At 43.0% G+C, this 18,546-nt stretch overlaps 1 protein-coding gene across 2 annotated transcripts in view; it reads right to left on the reverse strand.

The window, feature by feature from the left end:
• Nucleotides 1-18,546, reverse strand: part of CTNND2 (catenin delta 2) — a 993,502-nt gene that overhangs the window by 190,352 nt on the left and 784,604 nt on the right. For both annotated transcript variants that reach the window (XM_004380288.2, XM_004380287.3), the window contains one exon: nt 5,858-5,975. In XM_004380288.2, coding sequence (XP_004380345.1) covers nt 5,858-5,975 — 118 coding nt within the window. The remainder of the gene's footprint in view (nt 1-5,857; nt 5,976-18,546) is intronic.

Consider the following 18,546-nt stretch of genomic DNA (forward strand, 5'->3'; position numbering starts at 1 on the left):
ATTCTGGGTTTGTCAGCCCCTGCAACCTCATGAGCCAGCAGAGGCCTCCAGCCTGCTGCCTGACCTGCAGATTCTGGCTTCGTCAGCCCCTGCAACCCCATGAGCCAGCAGATACCTCCAGCCTGTCGCCTGACCCTGACAGATTTCGGACTTATCAGCCCCCACAGCTGCATGAGCCATTTCCTTGAAGTCAATCTCTCTACATATATTTGTATATGCTTCACTGGTTTTGCTCCTCTGAAGAACCCAGCCTAAGACAGACACAGTCTGCCATTGCTGGCTTTGAAGATGGAGGAAGGGCCATGAGCCAGGGAATGTGGGTGGCCTTTAGAAGCTAGAAAACGCAAGGAAATGGATTATCTCCTAGAGAATCCAGAAGAAACTTGGCCCTGCTGACACCTTGACTTTAGCCCAGTGAGGCCCATTTTGACTTTGGACTTTCAGAGCTGTAAGATAATCAACTTACGTTTTAAGCCACTAAGTTTGTGGTAATTTGTTACAGCAGCAAGGGGAAGCTCATAGAGTACGTAAGTGCTGAGAAGAGTGCCTGGTGCACAGCAAACACCACACAAGGGCTCGGATATGAGCCCTGTGGGAGGCAGCATGGCTTCAGGTCTCTGGCTTGTGTCCTACAGCTAGTTGGCTTGGGTTTGAGTCCTGGCTCTGCCACTGGATGAGCTGGGTGGGCGGTCTTGGGCAAAATTCTAAATCTCTCACCTAATCCTCACAACAGCCCTGAAATGTAGGTGCTAACTATGATCATCTCCATTTTACAAAGGAGGAAACTGAGGCACAGAGAGGTACAGTGTGCTTCTGTTTCCTCATCTGCAAACCAGAGGCAGTGAGAACAGTACCAACTTCAGAGGGCTATTGTGGAGATTAAATGATATATTAGATACATTCTTACAACCAAAAAAAAGCCCTGTTGCCATTGAGTCAATTCTGATTCATAGCGACCCAATGGGACGGAGTAGAACTGCCCTGTAGGGTTTCCAAGGAGCGGGTGGTGAATTTGAACTGCTGACCTTTTGGTTAGCAGCCAAGTTCTTAACCACTGCACCACTAGGGCTCCAGTCATAGAACAGTGCCTGATGTATAATACGTGCTGAAAAATTATTTGCTATTATAATCAGAAATAAAGTTTGCAGTTCTGGAAATGGCCAGTCCTAATATCTTCTGATCGTTAAGGGCAGGGGTTCGCAAACTTTGGCCCCTGGGCCAGATACAGTATCACCTGTTTTAATAAATAGAGTTTTCTTGGAACACAGCCACACCCACTTGTTTATACAATGTGTATGGCTGCTTTCAAGGAGTCCTGGTGGTGCAGCGGTTAAATGCTTGGCTGCTAACCAAAACGTCAGCAGCTTGAACCCACCAATGGCTCCATGGGAGAAAGACGTGGCAGTGTGCTTCCATAAAGATTTACAGCCTTAGAAGCCCTATGAGGCAGTCCTACTCTGTCCTATAGGGTCAATCTGAATTAGAATTGACTCTACTGTGACAGGTATGGCTGTTTTCCCACAAGGGTACAGTTGAGTAGTTGTGATTGACACTATACGGTCAAAAATACTTACTATCAGGCCCTTTACCAAAAAAAAAAAAAAAAAAAATGTTGATTCCCACCCCCCCCCAGGAAAAGAGCAAAACTGACCTTTTTAACCTTTGTGCTGATTTGAGGAACCATGGGAAAAGGAAAAAAAAACACCAATTTAAAGAAATGGGCAAAATAATGATGGAAGAAATTAAATTGCACTAAGTTTTATTTTGGCGTCCTTGGGTGGTGTAAATGGTTAAGCGCTTGGCTGCTGAGAGGTTGGAGGTTCGAGACCACCCAGAGGTGCCTTGGAAAAAAGGCCTGGTGATCTGTTTTTGAAAAATCAGCTATTGAAAACCTTCTGGAGCACAGTTCTACTCTGACACATGTGGGGTCACCAGGAGTTAGAATCGACTTGATGACAACTGTTTTTTTTTTTTTAAGTTTTAGTTTTAAAATCGTAACTTGGCTATCACATTTTCTGGAATGTACTATGTGGCAGCCACCCTAAAAGACAGGTAACATAGTTCCATTTTATAGGTGAAGAAAACCAAGTCCAAAACTGAGGGTAACTTGCTCCAGGTTGTGCCATTTCTCTGTAGTGCTGGGGCCAAAGGGCTTGGTCTAGGGCCTGGACCGGAGCCAGGCTGCCAGGATTCAAAGCTGACTTACGTTTCCCTCATATAACTGGAATCTAGTAATAGGAAGCATATTTCCTTGACTCGATTACTTTAAAAACAAAACAAAACAGAAACAAACCAAACCCTTTGCGGTGGAGCCGATTCTGACTCACAGTGACCCTATGGGACAGAGCTGAACTGCCCCCTCTGGGTTTCCAAGGAGCGGCTGCTGACTTGATCACTGGGAGTTTGCAAATCATTGAGGAGAACCAGTTCTCAGGATGCATCTCTGGAGCCTTCTCTGTTCCAGACCTGTCAGCTGTTCAAGGTTTCATGGGCTGCCAATCCCACAGGCTTTGAGTCAACCTGATTTTCTATTTGAAGCATCCTCTCAGCATCAAAAAAAAAAAAAAAAAGGCCCAGCATGAAAGCAGGGAAACACAGGGTGACCCATGAAAGAGAAAAACGTCTCTCTTTGAAATAAAACTCTTATGGCACAAGTCAGAACGATTTTCAAATCACCTCAAACTGATTTTTCTTCCATCAAAGACTTGGAGGAAAAAAAAAATCCTTTCTCATCCAGCTGTTCATGTTTTAACGAACAACAGCTGGGGAATAAATTCACCGTTTCCAGTGAAATGCTTTATAACCTACCTGCGGCCGGGGAGAAGGTCTGGGGAGAGGAAGTGCGGTAGGGGAGGATGAGGAAGAGAGAGGCTAGGCTGTAGACAGGTAGGGTAAGCGAGGACCCAGGAATTTACCTGTCCCTCTTGTTAAGCCTTCTGGAGCTTTGCAGTCTGCCCTGGTTTGGGAGGGCTACCAATTCAAGGATCTTTCTCTAAAGGGGTAGGGAAAAAAGACAAGAAAAATACAGCCTCTACCCTTCCTTGGGGTACGAGCAGAAGGCGGTGGCAGCTGGGTGTTTTGTTTTTGACATCCATTCCTGTCACTGGCACTTTCAGCAGTTCCTCTTGGTCACCAAGGTCATTTTGACTCCTATTTTCTATTAGAAAGGGCTAATATGGAAGTTGTCTGTGGGGCGCTCTACCATATGCTGTCCATTCAACAAACTGTCCCAATTACAGGAGCTGAGCAGGGAGCTCGCATGGAATCCGGGCTTTTTGATTCATTAACTTCACTGATCTTAAAGAGAATGTGTACTCATTTCCCCCTCTAACTTGTCACTGTGAAAGCTCACAAGTGGCCGGGCAGACGGCTGAGTGGAAAATTATGGTACAATAATAATACAGTAAAACTCAATAGCACGTTCTGGCCAACGACGCACTGAGCAATTTATCACATTTGATCCTTTCAACAGCCTTGGCGTTCAGCTATTATTATCCTCACGGTCACAAAGCTGAGGTCACTCGTGGATGGGCCTATAACCAGTGGGGGGTGGGGTTGGCACCATCTACCAGTGCTATCCTGACTCTAAGCTCATTGCTCTTTCTACTCAATCAGGAATATCTGGGTCTTCCAACTCCAGCCCTGAATAACCAGGAACCCCCTTGCCTTTGAGTTGACTCCAACTCATGGTGACCGCATATGTGTCAGAGTTACAACTGTGGCTGATTTTCAATGGCCAGTTTTTCAGAAGGAGATCTCCAGGTCTTTCTTCTGAGGTGCCTCTGGGTGGACTTGAATCTCCAACCTTTTCGTTAGCAGCCAAGTGTGTTCACCGTTTGTACCATCCAGGGATGCCTCCAGCCCTAAATAGTCCCAGTTATTCCAGTTTCTTCTTTGGAGAACAATACGGACATTAAAAGAGATGACCCCCAAGTTCTCTGAAGAGTTCTAAGAGTCTGGCCACCTGATACATCCACGAAGGATGCTTCTGCCAGGGAGAACTTTAATCCTGGAACTCTTCTCCTGAAGATTGCCATAATACCAGCAATGGCGGCATGGGCTTTTGGCCAGTGGGAAAGGCTGTCTACTCTTATTTTACTGTCATCTGCCCAGATGGTACTACAGCTCTTCTGGTATCCATCTTAGCAAGAGGCCTAAGGTCCCAATGCCCTCAGTCTGTATTATAATCTCTGAATATTAAGATCCTCAGCACTCCTGCTTCAGTGAATTTCGTTCAGCTGCTCTTTTTAAAATTATGTGTCTAATATGCTAAGAGGCATCTGTAAGTACTTGAGACATCTTGAATGGACACTTTTTTAGCGATTTAATTTTCCTGTCAATGATGTTAAAAAACAATCTAAAATGGCAATTAAAACCTTTTACAAAAGGGGAATGCTTAAGCCATTATCATATTATCTCTGGTCTTTGAAACTGACAGCAAATAGTAAATGAATGGATGCAAACTTAACTGAGTGGCAGTGGTAAGATTACAAACAGTGTTCATAATTGGAGTCAACTTGTACTCCAAAGGCTGGAGTTCCAGCAAATATTGTAGATTGAATCCTGATCTTTGGGGGGTAGGTGGGGCTCCGGCTTTAGTATTTTTGTAAGTCTCTCAGTAACTCAAATGGATAGTCAAGGTTGAGAAGCGCTATGCCAAATCATTCCCAATGCCAGCTAAGAATGGAATGGATGCAATCACTCTTATTTGTTCTTTATCTGACGTTACAACTAAATTATGTTCTACCACATACCTGATGAGACAGTGTGTTTCAAATCTGCATCTACTAAGTCAGGGTTCTTAATCCAAGATGCACATCAAATCAACTGCTGAACCTGCATTAGACATTCAGATTCAGAAGGGCTGTGATGGGGGTCTGGCACGGTTATGTACTAAAGTCCTACCAGCATTTCTGCTGCAGAGGTGGAGCTGGAGAGCATGGGGTTAAGGCAGTGGTTCTTAACCAGGGCCAATGATGCTCTTCACAGGACGTGTGGCAGTGTCTGGAGACATTTTTGATTGTAATGGCTTTGCGGGGGGCGGGGGGCGGGCAGTGCTCCTGGCATCTAGTGAGTAGAGGCCAGGGATGCTGGTAAACATCCTACAATGCACAGGACAGCAGCCTGCAACCAATAATACTGGGCCCAAAAATATCAACAGTGCCACTCTTGAGAATCTCTATACTGAAGTATCGCATTTATCACATAAATAACTTAAAAGGTATTGGTAAAGTCTGCCTTTATATCAGGATATTATGAAATTACTGTATACATTTATATTCAGAGTAGATTAAAACTAATATAATTAAGGTAAAATGAAATCGCTCAAACGCTAGACAAGTCCACCTGATTCTATTTTGACTGTGAACTAAAGTACTGAATAGACACTGAGGCCTGAGCATTTTGACAGCCTCATTTATTTCGATTTTGACAGGTATTTTTAAACGGCATTTGATACAATTAACAGTTTTTAAAAAGCTAACTTATAAGAATATAGGATTATTCAACTCTCAGGTAGCTTTAATGTCTCTTTTGAAAGTGGATTCTGTAAAATAAAAACTAGAGATTTGTGGGTAATGTGGTATGCAAAAGTGTATACACTTCATCTGGAATGCCTGTGGTTTGAGTAACTTAATATAAATGACTACTCATTACTAATAAAGAGTTACAGGCATTACCTATCTAGTTCTAGGCTAGGATTAGCACCTCTATCTAGAATATATTGGATGCACGCAAAGGAACCATGCATAAAAGGAAAGTATTAAATACTGCATTAGCTCTCCATCATTGTTAGCCAGTTTACTTCCTTGGGCATCCTTATTCTCGAACATCCCTAATCCAGGCAAATACAACAAACCTTGCTATCGATCTCGCTGCTGCCCAGAGCCGACTGAATCACGTACAGCAGTGCGTCTGTGAGTCCATCACACTCCCGCATCCTCCGGCGGGCCTCCTCTCCCGCTGAACTCACATTCCTGCAAAGCAAAAGGATGTGTCAGTAGTCAGCACCTTCGTGGCTGTCACCAAAAGAACCTTTTGCTAGGCCTACCCCTTCCAAACTTTTCAAGAAAACGCTTTGCTTTTTCCAAAGGTGTATCAAGAATATAGTTGTAATGCATACGATGGCTTCAACGAATACTTCCTAGAAATGGCAAGCCATGGTATCTCCAGTGCAACTCACAAAATAGAGAATGGAGACTTGCTAACAAGGATATAGTTGCATTGCGTATGGAAGCTTTCAACAAATACATCCTAGAAACGGTAAGACAGAGGTAACCCTGATGCAACTCACAAAATAGAGAATGCAGAATTCCGGATGAGAATATAGTTGTAAGGCATATGGATAGCTTCAGCAAATACTTGTGGTTGACCATTCCTGCATTCTCGTTAGGAAGTGTGCATTCTCTGTTTCGAGAGTTGCATTGGAGACATCTGCGGCGCATCATTTCTAGGCTGTACTCTAACACAACTCTTCAATGAGAGAATGCAGAATTCCTAACACGTGGTCTGTGAGTGCCCCGCAACCACTGAGAATGGGAGGGAGACTTTCAGAAAGTCTTCAAGGTTTCCGCATTTACAATTGACAGGGGAATCAGAAGCTTTTTGATTCAAAGGACACTTCTTTGAGAAGTTTGAAACATTTTTCAAAGAGAAAGTTTCCAACTTACTGAAATATTTTAGAGATCTGAAATTTGCTTGCCTCAAAAATTTACCTACCCTTTGGCCCAGCCAAAAGTAGACGGAGAGAAACTTGTACGGACATAACTAGGTTTTGTGTGTGTGTGTGTGTATGTGCACGTGCGTTTTTGCATGTGAAAATTTAGTCATTGGGCTGTCCATGGCACCTCTTATGGCAGAGGTGCTCCAATCTCTTCCCTGTACTGACACAGGTCGAGCTAAAGGCAACAGGAGGGCGCCTACTTTAATGGGAAGCATAGCTGGGAAGCAGAAGTATCTTCTAGCCCTACCGAAGACATGAGACAATCCTAGAAGAAGGGGAATCTTTGGGGTCCTTTTAGTTACTCCAACACCTGAGGTATCATCTTCCTCACTTCCTCATTGGTTAGGATTTGATTCCAGTGGGTAATCACTTTGGGGACTGACTTAAGGACAACACAACCTAGAGGAGAGATGCTAAAGGAGGTGGGTTAATGGAAGGTAGAAAGGGATTGAAAGAAGTTAGAGACCATGCGGAAGGTGCCAGAAAGAGAGAATGACCTAAATAGGGTAGTGGTTCTCAAACCCTCACCTGGAAGATCTATTAAAGCATAGATTGCTGGGCCTCACTGCAGAGTCTCAGACTCTTGATAGCCTGGGGTGAGGCCAGAGAACTTGCATTTCTAGAAAGTTCCTTGCTGGTGCTCTTGGAGTAGGGCTTGGTTGGGAAGAGGATAGTGCTCTTTGCTGACTGCTGGAAGACACGTGGCAGATCCTAAGAAGCAGTGATGTTGGACCCATCCTGGAGGAGACGTTGAATGGGATAAATGTCTACCACCCACAATGGAATGACACAGGTATTCCCATCTGGTTGTCACAATATCCCCATGCTATTGTGCTTAATTCTATTTTACAGGTGAGAGAACTGAGGTTCAAAGAGGTTGTCTGAGGCAACATAGCTAATAAGTGGATGAGCTTGAACAAACCCAAGTCTGTGGGAGAGGGGAAAGCAAGGGCTTCAGATGTGATGTAGAACATGGATGGACTATGTTTTTAGGAATTAATATAAAATAGGTGTAATGCTAAAATGGAGCCCTTGTGGCACAGTGGTTAAGAGCTTGGCTGCTAACCAAAAGGTTGGCAGATCAAATCCACCAGCCACTCCTTGGAAACCCTGTGGGGCAGTTCTACTCTGTCCTATTGGATTGCTATGAGTTGGAATCGATTCTATGGCAAAGAGTTTGGATCTATTTATTTATTTTTAAATGCCAAAATGCTACCAAGTATAAAGGTGTTCTTTGATATTGAAAAAGTTCTACAGAACATGTTTAAAGAAGCTCTCTCAGCATTTTAACATAACACTGGGAAAGGTTATTCAATTCAAATTAGCATTTTTGGCATTTGCTGAACTTACTGCTTTTGAAAAATAAAATTCTTCAGTTCCTCAGATAATAATAAATATTGACAGTATTTTTATGTAAAGGGTTACAATTTCCACCTTGGGGTGGCCAACCTTCCTTTCTGACAGGATCCGTAGGGAAAGAAGGAACTAGTTTTCTGCTAGGGACAAAGTGATGAGAGGCATATCATTCTGAACTAGGAGGCTAGCCTTTGTAGAAGAGCATTTTTAGACCACTGCTCCATGAAATGGTTTTTACTAGCTTGAGCTTGGAAGCTATTAGAATAATAGGTTTGTCAAAAATTCCAATTAGACCACACTGGCCAGAAAAGAATGTTAGGTGACGGTGTGGGATCCTGTTTCTTAAATCTAGACTCTTTGCACTTTGACAAGGTAGTATTTCCAAATGGCGAATCCTGGGATTTAGACGTGAAAGAGCTTAGGGATAGTTCATGTACACTATAGTCTGAAATATCCTCCACACGCTTCCCTTACTGATGGGAGCTCAGCACTTCCTTTTAGCGTCCTTACGATGGGGGCGGGCTGCCTCCTATTCACAAACAAACTGCATAATGGGAATCAATGAATGGGCAGAGCTAACCAATAGGAAATAAAAGCAATTAACTACTTTGTTGACATTATAAGTGTTTGATATTAATCTTAGCATTTTTCTTTATCATAGTTTCTATTCAATTCTAGCATAACCTCTTCCAAATTAAGTTAGTAATTGGCAAAAAACTTACTGTCTGCTATATTAAAATGCCTAAGATATTGAGAAATGAGAAAGATGAATAGTTTGGGGTTCCAGGTGGCAAGGGAAAGGGACACACACACACACACACACACACACACACACACACACACACACCCCTGGGACACAGAGGACAGAAGGGAATTATTAAAGTGTCTGTAGGTACAACAAGGGTCTATAAATATATATTTGTAAATAGATTGAAGTATGTACATATCTCTTCTTCCACCAACAATAATGTCCAACAAGCCTGTGGGGTCAGGTTCCCATTTTTAATCAGCTGCTCTTGAATGAGTTGATACACATCTTAAGTGTAAATTTGGTTTTCACTTTATAGGAGAGCAGGGTCTTCTTTTCCTCCGTCTTGCCCCCAAATACAGGGTCTACTCTTTCAATTATGATTTTCAACTTTTTTTACGTGTGGTTTAAGACTTTTGATGAACATGTAAACTCATGGTAGTTGTGATTAAAACATTATCATCATGTTAAAAGCACATGACAAAGCTGTAAGTATCATGACTTTAACGCAGCTCAAATTTTGGTTTCTACGTATTTATCTACAGATTTACTATGAAATTTAACTGCACGGTTCACTCTTTACAAATTGAAAAAAAAAGAACAACCTCCAGCGCTGATCTCGGAACAGTTAGTTTTAATCACGATCCTAAATGAATATTATGGGTCAATGCCCAATCCATAAAGCTACACTCCACTGTTGTATTTAATGCATCGTCTGCCCATCTTGAGGGAGGTGGTTTCCATGCCCACTTAGAAATTTGTGCCGCAAACCTCCTGAATAAACATAGCATTAAAATAAACGCTTGAAGACAATAGGTGAAGAGCACAAAGCTTTGTATAATATCTATTCCTTGGAAAAATTTTTTACAATCTTGATTGAACTGTCAGTTGATGTGGCAGTTGGAAGGGTCTGCTTAAAGTGGATTCTAAAATATTTTTATCTAGTGGTGAAAACATGAAACAATTTATTTTTATATCTTCCAATTAAGAAGACCAATCTCTTTTATTCAAATACAACTAACTATATGGCTTTATTTCCTGCGTCTTCAGTGCTAGCGGACATTTCATTTCTCGGAGCCTCCATTATTCATTGCACTTCTGTAAAACAAATTCAATGTATAATGCTCTCACAGGGTCCAAAGTGAAACTTGCATGATGGGGTCCATTGAAATGACTGTAATATTTTACAGGAACAACATGTTTCTGCTTTAGGTGGGAGATCAAATCACAGAGAAAACAAGAGTGAGATCTTAGGAGCCAATCCATTTGTAATTAGCCTTTCCCTTCTCTGCATTAGGAGCCCTGGTGGTACAGTAGTTAAAACACTCGGCTGTTCTCCCAAAGGTCGGCGGTTCAAACCCACCAGCTGCTCCATGGGAGAAAGATGTGGCAGTCTGCTTCTGTAAAGATTTACAGCCTTAGAAACACTATGGGGCAGCTCTACTCTGTTCTACAGGGTCGCTATGAGTCAGAATTGACTCGACAGCAAAGGGTTTGGTTTTGGGTTCTCCACACTGCCTTGGATCTTTGAATCTCCATTATTGATCACCATCGATTTTGTATTTGTATTATTCAGGCTGTGACCTTATCAGTGCTCTAGAACCTTCTGGAGGGTGGAAAGCATGTCTTATTCGTATTTGTTATTTGCATATCCAGGACGCAGCTGAGTGCCTCACATGTTGTATGTGCTCAATGCAAGTTGGTTGTTATATGTGCTGTTATGGATTAAACTGTGTCTCACAAAAATATGTGTTGGAATCCTAACCCTTATACCTGTGGATATCATTCTGTTTGGAAAGAGGATTTTTGTTGTTATGATAGATCATACTGGAGTTGGGTTGGTTCTGAATCTAATCATGCCTGAATAAAAACAAAAAACAAAAAACAAAAGAAAACCACATGAGGGAAGACAGATACCATGTGAAGATCGTCTATAAGCCAAGGAACTGAGGGGCACGTGGGACCACCTACGAGGACGGAATTGACACCGCTGAGACCCTGATTTGGGCTTTCAGCCTCCAGAACTGTGAGAAAATAAATTTCTGTTCTTTAAAGCCACCCACTTGGGGTATTTGCATTACAGTAGCACTAGAAAGCGAAGACATGTGCCATCAGCTCCCCCACTGGGGTGGAATTCAGGACGGCACGGGCATGTCTAGCCCCTTGTTTGAGTTCTCTCCTTGCTCTGCATGTGGAGAAAAAGTATTAGATGTTTGTGAAACAATCTGAATGCAGGCTTCTCGCGCTGTGCTTTGTATTCTGAAGCTACAACCACCATATTGCATTATCCGGGGAGCCTCAATTGGTAAAGAAAGAAAAGGCACTTGAAGATAGTATATAATATTGAGAGTCAGCTTGTTTGGTTTAAGATAAGAACACTCCTGTGAAACACTGATCACACACTTGGGTGTGGAGAGAAGCGCACTGTTTTGTGGACTGGAGAAATCTGATATTCCCGGTTTCATACCCTCTTTCACTTCCAGGCTCTGAGGGAGAGTCTTTGGGCTGTGGTTTGAGGCTAGTTTCTCTTTCTGTGCTCTCTGTTCTCCTCCCCTCTCCCCCTGACCTACTCCTTGGCCTTCATAATCTGACCTCCATTGGGGTCAACTCATACCAGTCCCGCCCCACCCCGTGGGGCCCTGGGCTCAGCCAGGCTGACTTGCTCACAGTCCTTTGCCGGGCCTGGCCCTTCCACGTTCTGTAGCCGGCTCAGTGGGAGCCTCTGTCTCAGTTCCCAGTTTATAATCAGCAGAGCTCAGACACTGGGTCTCTGCAGATCCTGGGCTGGATCCTGAAACCACACTCTGGGGTGAGCAAGCGGGGCCAGGATGCCTAAGGAGGCTGCAGAAGGCAGAGCTGAGACTGTTTCCAGAATTACAGGTAGTCCTAAAGCAAAGCCGCACATTCACGGCAGCCTCCATGCCAACCTGGCGAGGCAGGCGGCGGGTCACGGGTGGGGGGATGGAATCCACCAGAGGGTGACAGCACAGACTGGGGACCAGGCCAGGGCTTGGGGACACCCTTGGGGTCCTGTCTTGGATTACTAGGGCTGCCATAACAAAATACTACAAAGTGAGTGGCTTCAAAGAACAGATATAGGTTAATGTGCTCAGCTATTAACCAAAAGTTGATGATCCGAGTCCATCCAAAGGCGCCTTGGAAAAAAGCCCTAGCGATCTACATCCAAAGGCACCTTGGAAAAAAGCCCTGGCAATCTACTTCCAAAAAATCAGCCATTGAAAACCCTATGAAGCACAGTTCTACTCTGACACATATGGGGGTCATCATGAGTCAGAATAGAGTTAATAGCAATTGTTTTTTTCCTGGAGGCTAGAAGTCCTAATTCAGAGTATTGGCCATGTCTATTCCCTCTGTGGCCTCTCTCCTAGCTTCTGGTGGCTCCCAGCAATCCTTGGCGTTGCTTTGCTGCTTACAGATGCATCTAACTCCTTTGTTGTATGACAGCTGTCCCTCCTCACCTCACTCCTACACTTCCCCCCACCCCCCATGTGTGACTCCCTTTTTATAAGACACCACTCAGAAGGGATGATTAGAAACAGAACCCATGCTACTCTGATATGACCCTGTTTAACTTAACTGATAACAAAAGAAAAATCTTATTTCCAAACAAGGTCACATTCAGAGGTACCAGGGGTTAGGACTTCAGCACAGCTTTTTGGAGGACACAATTTAGTCCACAGCAGACCCCAGAGGCTGTGAGTCCCTATAGCCTGGAACACAGATAAAGAGAGAATGACTGGGATTCTGAGGCTGTGCTCACCCTCTGCCTGCAGTGTCCTTCCTTCTGTGTGTGAGCCCATCAACCCTGAGCAGTCCCGGTGCTGGTCCCCGTCTCAGCCTTGCCCTGGCCCGTTGAGATGTGTGGCCCTCCACCTCCCTCCTTCTGGCCCTGACATAAGCTGCTCTTACAGCCCCCTAACACTGGATGTGCGAAGGGTGAAGGTTGGTCCCTCCATGAGGTGAGGTGTGGGGAGCATCATCTTGTTTCATTACTTGCTCCTCACTTTATAGCACTTAGTAGGAACTCGGTGAATAACTACTGAAGGCAAGAATGCATGGTTGCTTTCAGGCTTGTTTCTCTCTAGAGCAGTGGTTCTCGACCAGGGACAATTTTGGTCCCCAGGGAACAACTGTCAGTGTCTCGAGACATTTGTGGTTGTCACAACTGAGGGAGTGCTACTGGCATCTACTGGGTGGAGGCCAGAGATGCTGCTAAACATCCTGCAATGCTCAGGACAGCCCCTACCCCAGGAATGTCAATAGAGCTGAGAATGAGATCAGAGTGCTCCTCGAGGCCATCTAAGATACAACGATTGGTCTCTATTCACCGAGAGCAACAGAGGAAGAAGGAGACCCAGGAATCAGAGAAGGAACTTGACTACAGAACTAACCGCATCCATGAACTACTGCCTCCTCTGTCATGAGACCAGAAGAACTGGATGATGCCCAGCTACCATTACCAAATGTTTTGATCAAGGACACAACAGATGGATCGTGATCAGAAGGGAGAAAAATGTGGAACAGAATTGCAAATTCTTAACGATTCCAGAATTACTGCACCCATGGAGACTGGAGAAACATCTGAATCTATTTCCCTGAGATATTCTTTAAACCTTCAACCAAAACTATCCTCTGAAGTTGTCTTTTAACTAAGAACGTATGCCTTGAGTATTGTGCTCTTTTAAAAGATTGTATATACAAGGCCAAATTGACAATAGTAACTCTAAAGCATAAATGAGAATTTAGGGGGGCAGTGAGTCTCAGTTAATGGTGGTGAAACGATTGGAGTAGAAATAGGGAGACTGCTGACACAAAGCAAAGAATGTAACCAATGTCACCAAACTGTATGTGTAGAAATTGTTGAATGGGTGCCATGTTTTGCTCTGCATATTTTCATCCAAAAATAAAATAAATATTAAAAAAAGAGAGACAGAGAGTGCTGCTCTAGAGATTAGGCTCCCTGATGACTTAATTGGTGTGTGTGTTTCCCAAATAGCCAACATGTGCTTAGCCCAGTGGTTCTCAAACCTCTGTCGAATAAGAATCACCTCTGCAACTTGACAAAAATACAATGGCCCAGGCCCTGTCCTACTTCAACGAACCTGGGCCTCAGTGTGTTCTATTGGCTGTCCAGTTGATGCTGATACACACCAGACTTTGAGAACCACTGTCTCAGCCCACAGTAGGAAATTAAACACATTTTATGGAAATATTTATTGAACGAACGTAAAGCCACATGTTACAGATTGAACTGTGTCCCCCCAAAATATGTGTTGGATTCCTAATGCCTATACATGTGGATCTAATCTAATCTAAATGCAACGTAATCACTTTCCACAATACGATCTAATGAAATGTAATCAATCAATTGAGGTCATATCAGTGTAGGGTGGATCCTAAACCTGATCACCTCTGAGTTATGAAAAGACCAGAGCAGACACAGAAACAAACACGGGGAGAAGACAGATGCCATGTGAGAGTCCTCTACAAGCCAAGGAACCAAGGAACGCCTGGGGTTACCAGAAAGGTATGAATCCACACAGTGAAAACCAATTTGGACTTTTAGCCTCCAGAACTGTGAGAAAATACATTTCTGTTCTTTAAAGCCACCCTCTTGTGGTATTTCTGTTATGGCAGCACTAGGAAACTAAAACCCTGTGTAATTGTCCACTGTGTGCTATACCTTCTAGGTTTAGAAGCGTAACGTGCTTCTCACACCAAGGATGCTGTTTGATTGGAAGTTGGACTGGCATCTATAGATTCTTCACAATACTCAGTCATCTCTTGCTAATTGGGAAGGAGGCATTGTGGCCCCCACACATAACAATGATGGCATTTTTCAATTGGCCGAAGATTCCTAATAGGCGGGCTGTGAAAGACTGGAAACAACACTGAATTTGCAAGGGGAAATCTAAGTAGAACATAAATATGGGTCATCTTAATTTCTTGACCATGTAATTACCTACTCAGGAACTAATGAAATTAGTAGCTTATCATAAACTATCTGATCTGAGTAAGCATGGTAACAGGAAATTATACCAATCATGCTCCAGATTTAGCTCTCATGAAGCGTGCTCATTCTTGCTTTGGTTAAAAACACTGTATTAAAGAGATCTTTCTATGGACGAACATCTAACTCAGGAGTCAGAAAACATTTTATGTAAAGGGTCAGGCAGTAAATATTTTAGGCTTTGAGGGCCATACTGGGTCTCTGTTTCTTCCTCTCCTTTTCCTTCTTCTGTTTTTGTTCATTGCTCCCCACTTAGTAGAACCCAGTGAATAATTACTCAATGTAGGAGTCCACAGTTCTTGTCAAGCCCATGTCTCCAGAACAGTGGTTCTCAACGAGGAGCAAATTTAGCTCCCAGGAGACATTCGTCAATGTCTGGCTGTTTTACTTGAGGGTAAACGGAACTCTTCTCAACACCATCTCTAAATGTTTCATGCCCCTATGCTTCTCACCCCGGAAAACTGCTTATTTGTAGAGGGTTTATGCAAGTTTCAAGAAGGTATTTCTATACCATTGAATGACAGTATTGACTTGATCAAGACCAAAATGCTAACTATATAAGAAAATCAAAATTCTTCCCAGGGTATGTGTAGTGGGTGGGTAGTACCATATCAAGCATCTGCCCTCAATTCTGCAAGACCAGGCTGCTATGATATGTGACTCACAGCATGCCAAGGCCCTCTGCATCAGAAACAGTGACTTGATGTTCAGATAATGCACTTTCTAAAAACTTATTGTGGTGAAAATATATATAATGAAACATATAGCATCTCAACAATTTCTACATGTACAATTCAGTGACACTAATTACATTCATCATGTTGTGAAACCATTCTCACTATCCTTTTCCAAATCATTCCACTACCATTAACATAAACTCAGTACCCTCTAAGCAAAAACTCCCCTTTGCCCCCTCCCTCCTACTTCTGGTAACCATGAATAATCTCTGATTTCTATATATTTGCTTATTTCATATAAGTGAGAGTATACAAAATTTGTCCTTTGCTACTGACTTATTTTGTCCAGTATGATGTTTTCAACATTCATCCATGTTGTGGCATGCATCAGGACTTCATTTTTTTTTAAATAATATTTTATTGAGTTTTTGGTTTAAGTTTATACAAAAAGTTAGGTTCCCATTTGACAATTTCCAGCACAATTTTTTCAGTGACATTAGTTACGTTTATCACAATGTGTCAACGTTCTCTTTGTGCTCTCTTCCATTTCCAGTACTCTAGTTTCCCTGCCCCTTTATTTTTTAATCTTTGCTTCTCAGTAATTGTTGATTTTTTGGTTTTTAAGTAGAGTACTGATCTTATGGGTAATATCCTTTATTTGGTGTACTATTCTGCTATTTTGCTAAAAGGTATTCTCAGAGGATAGGCTTGGTTCTAGGTTTAAAGAGTGCCTCAGGGTGATAATCTCAGGGAGTCCTCTGTTCTCTACTGTTCCAGTTTCTTTAACTTTTTTCTTTTTTTTTTTTTTTTAAGCATTTGAGCTCTGTTCCACATTTTTCTCCCATTCTATTCAGAACTATCTGTTGTGACCCCAATCAGACCCCAGTGGTAGCCGGGTACCATCTAGTTCTTCTGGTCTCAGGGTAGATGAAGTCATGGCTTGGGTAGACGTGTTTCTTCTCTGAGCTTTTGGTTACCATCTTACTGTTTTGCTCCTGGCGAGTAGAGACCAGTGGTTGTGTCTTAGATGGCTGCTCACAAGCTTTTAAGACCTCAGACAGTACTCACTTCAGTAGGATGCAGATCATGATTTTTGTGAACTGTGTTATGCCAATTGACTGAGTTGTCCCATGAGACTATGGTCCTGAGCTTTCAAACCCAGAAAACCAATCTTGGAAGGTGTTTGGTTATGTCTGAGGAGTATTATGCCTTCAGTGAACATATGTGCCTGCACCTACATATTTGTATTTACATGTACCTACAGATACTTCTGTTTTCACCTATGTACACACCTATACCTACCCATATACCCATAAAACACTCGTTTTTACTTTGGCTGTGCTGTGCTCACTAAATCCACATTTGGTGTCACTTCTCCTATCACCAAAAATAACAAGTCTCTACAATCTAAGGTGTACCTTCTCCTATACCCCTCCTCTCCCTGGTAACCACCAGTGAACATCGGTCTCTATCTATCTATTCTTGTCTTCTTATAAAAGAGGGACCATACAATATTTGTCTTATATGTTTGACTTATTTCACTTAGTGTTATGCCCTCCGGGAGGACTTCATTTCATCTTATGGCTGAGGAGATGACACACTTTTTGAGGCAAACATACATTGCTTTAATTTATTCTCCCCAATCCATATGTCATTATCCACAAGATTGCCACCAAATCTGTGGGCATTGCCATGGTCTAGAAAGCTCTCTTGCTTGGTTGATATCTTCTGGTACTGCCAGTTCACTTTTTGACAGAAGAGGCCCTGTGAAACCATCAGTCTTCATGGTTTCTGGTGAACAGAAAGTGCAGGCACTGGTGTTCTGTATCTGTGTGGAAATGAGTACCCTGGGTTATAGGGGAGAGAAATGAGGCAGCTTCCTAGCTCTGCTTGAGTGACATCTATAGTGTGACCTCATTATTTGAGGGAATTCCCAGAACATTCTCTAGAACACCAACTAGACCTACCAAGCTGTACTTGTAGCATTATAATTAACCACACCTCTGTAAACTCCCACTGGGCACAAGTAATGGAGAGTTGAATTTATTTGAAAATGCTCTTGACGTCTCTCTCTACGTACGTGTTTTTAAAACTGGTACATCGTCACAGCCAAGTCAGAAACAATTTCCAGAGAAGTTAAGTTTCCTTCTTTTTTTTTTTTTTTTTTACGATCAGCACAGTCTTGCTGTCTGGACCACTGCTATGTACCTTTCTGTCTTCTCCCAAGGAAGGCAATTTCTGTATAGATCGGGACAGTGATGGCTTGGTAATTGCTTTGCAGAGCTGCAGGAACAGAATGCTTGAGTGGCTTAAAGACAAACTACCTACCAGGGAGGCCAGCAAACACCACTGCTGTCCTGTGCTCAGCAAGGTAGTCCTCACGTCAACACACACCCACTCCCACTCCTACGCGTAAACCATCGAAAGGAGATGGGTGAGTTGCTCTTTTGTAGAGAGCTCAAACTCACCCCTTTTTAAGACTGCCCAGATCCATGTCTTCTAGAGTGAGCCACGCACCAGGGCACGCTGTTCTGGAGGAGCCCAGAGCAGAACCAGAAATACCTGAGTTAAAAGATACACCCTATGGCTGTCAAGCACTACCTAGGGTTTTAGCTACACGATTCCAATTAAAATTGATGGACGCCACAGAGTTAACTGCTCTATGAAATGTCTGCTAAATGCTTCCCATCGGGCTAAATTACAAGGAAATCAGAGGGAAACAAAGAGCGAATGTTGTGTGGCTGAAATCATTAACTGTGAACCTAATTGTGCGTGTGGTCCTTTGTGGCGTAACAAACATGCAATGCCTTCCGCAGCCTTTATTTCCTAACTTACAGTACTCGGGAAGTGAACTGTACTCACTGTGCTTGATGGCTGAGTCACCAGACTACTTCTAGAACTTGTGGCACTGTCACATGGCCTAACCTCTGGGCCAATGCCCACCTCCCCTGTATTCCGCCAACACCGGTAACAATTTCTCTGACACATTTGGGGTAGGCTCCACTTTCTACTG

The sequence above is a fragment of the Trichechus manatus genome, unplaced genomic scaffold (assembly GCF_000243295.1).
Source record: "Trichechus manatus latirostris isolate Lorelei unplaced genomic scaffold, TriManLat1.0 scaffold00072, whole genome shotgun sequence".
NCBI lineage: Eukaryota > Metazoa > Chordata > Mammalia > Sirenia > Trichechidae > Trichechus > Trichechus manatus.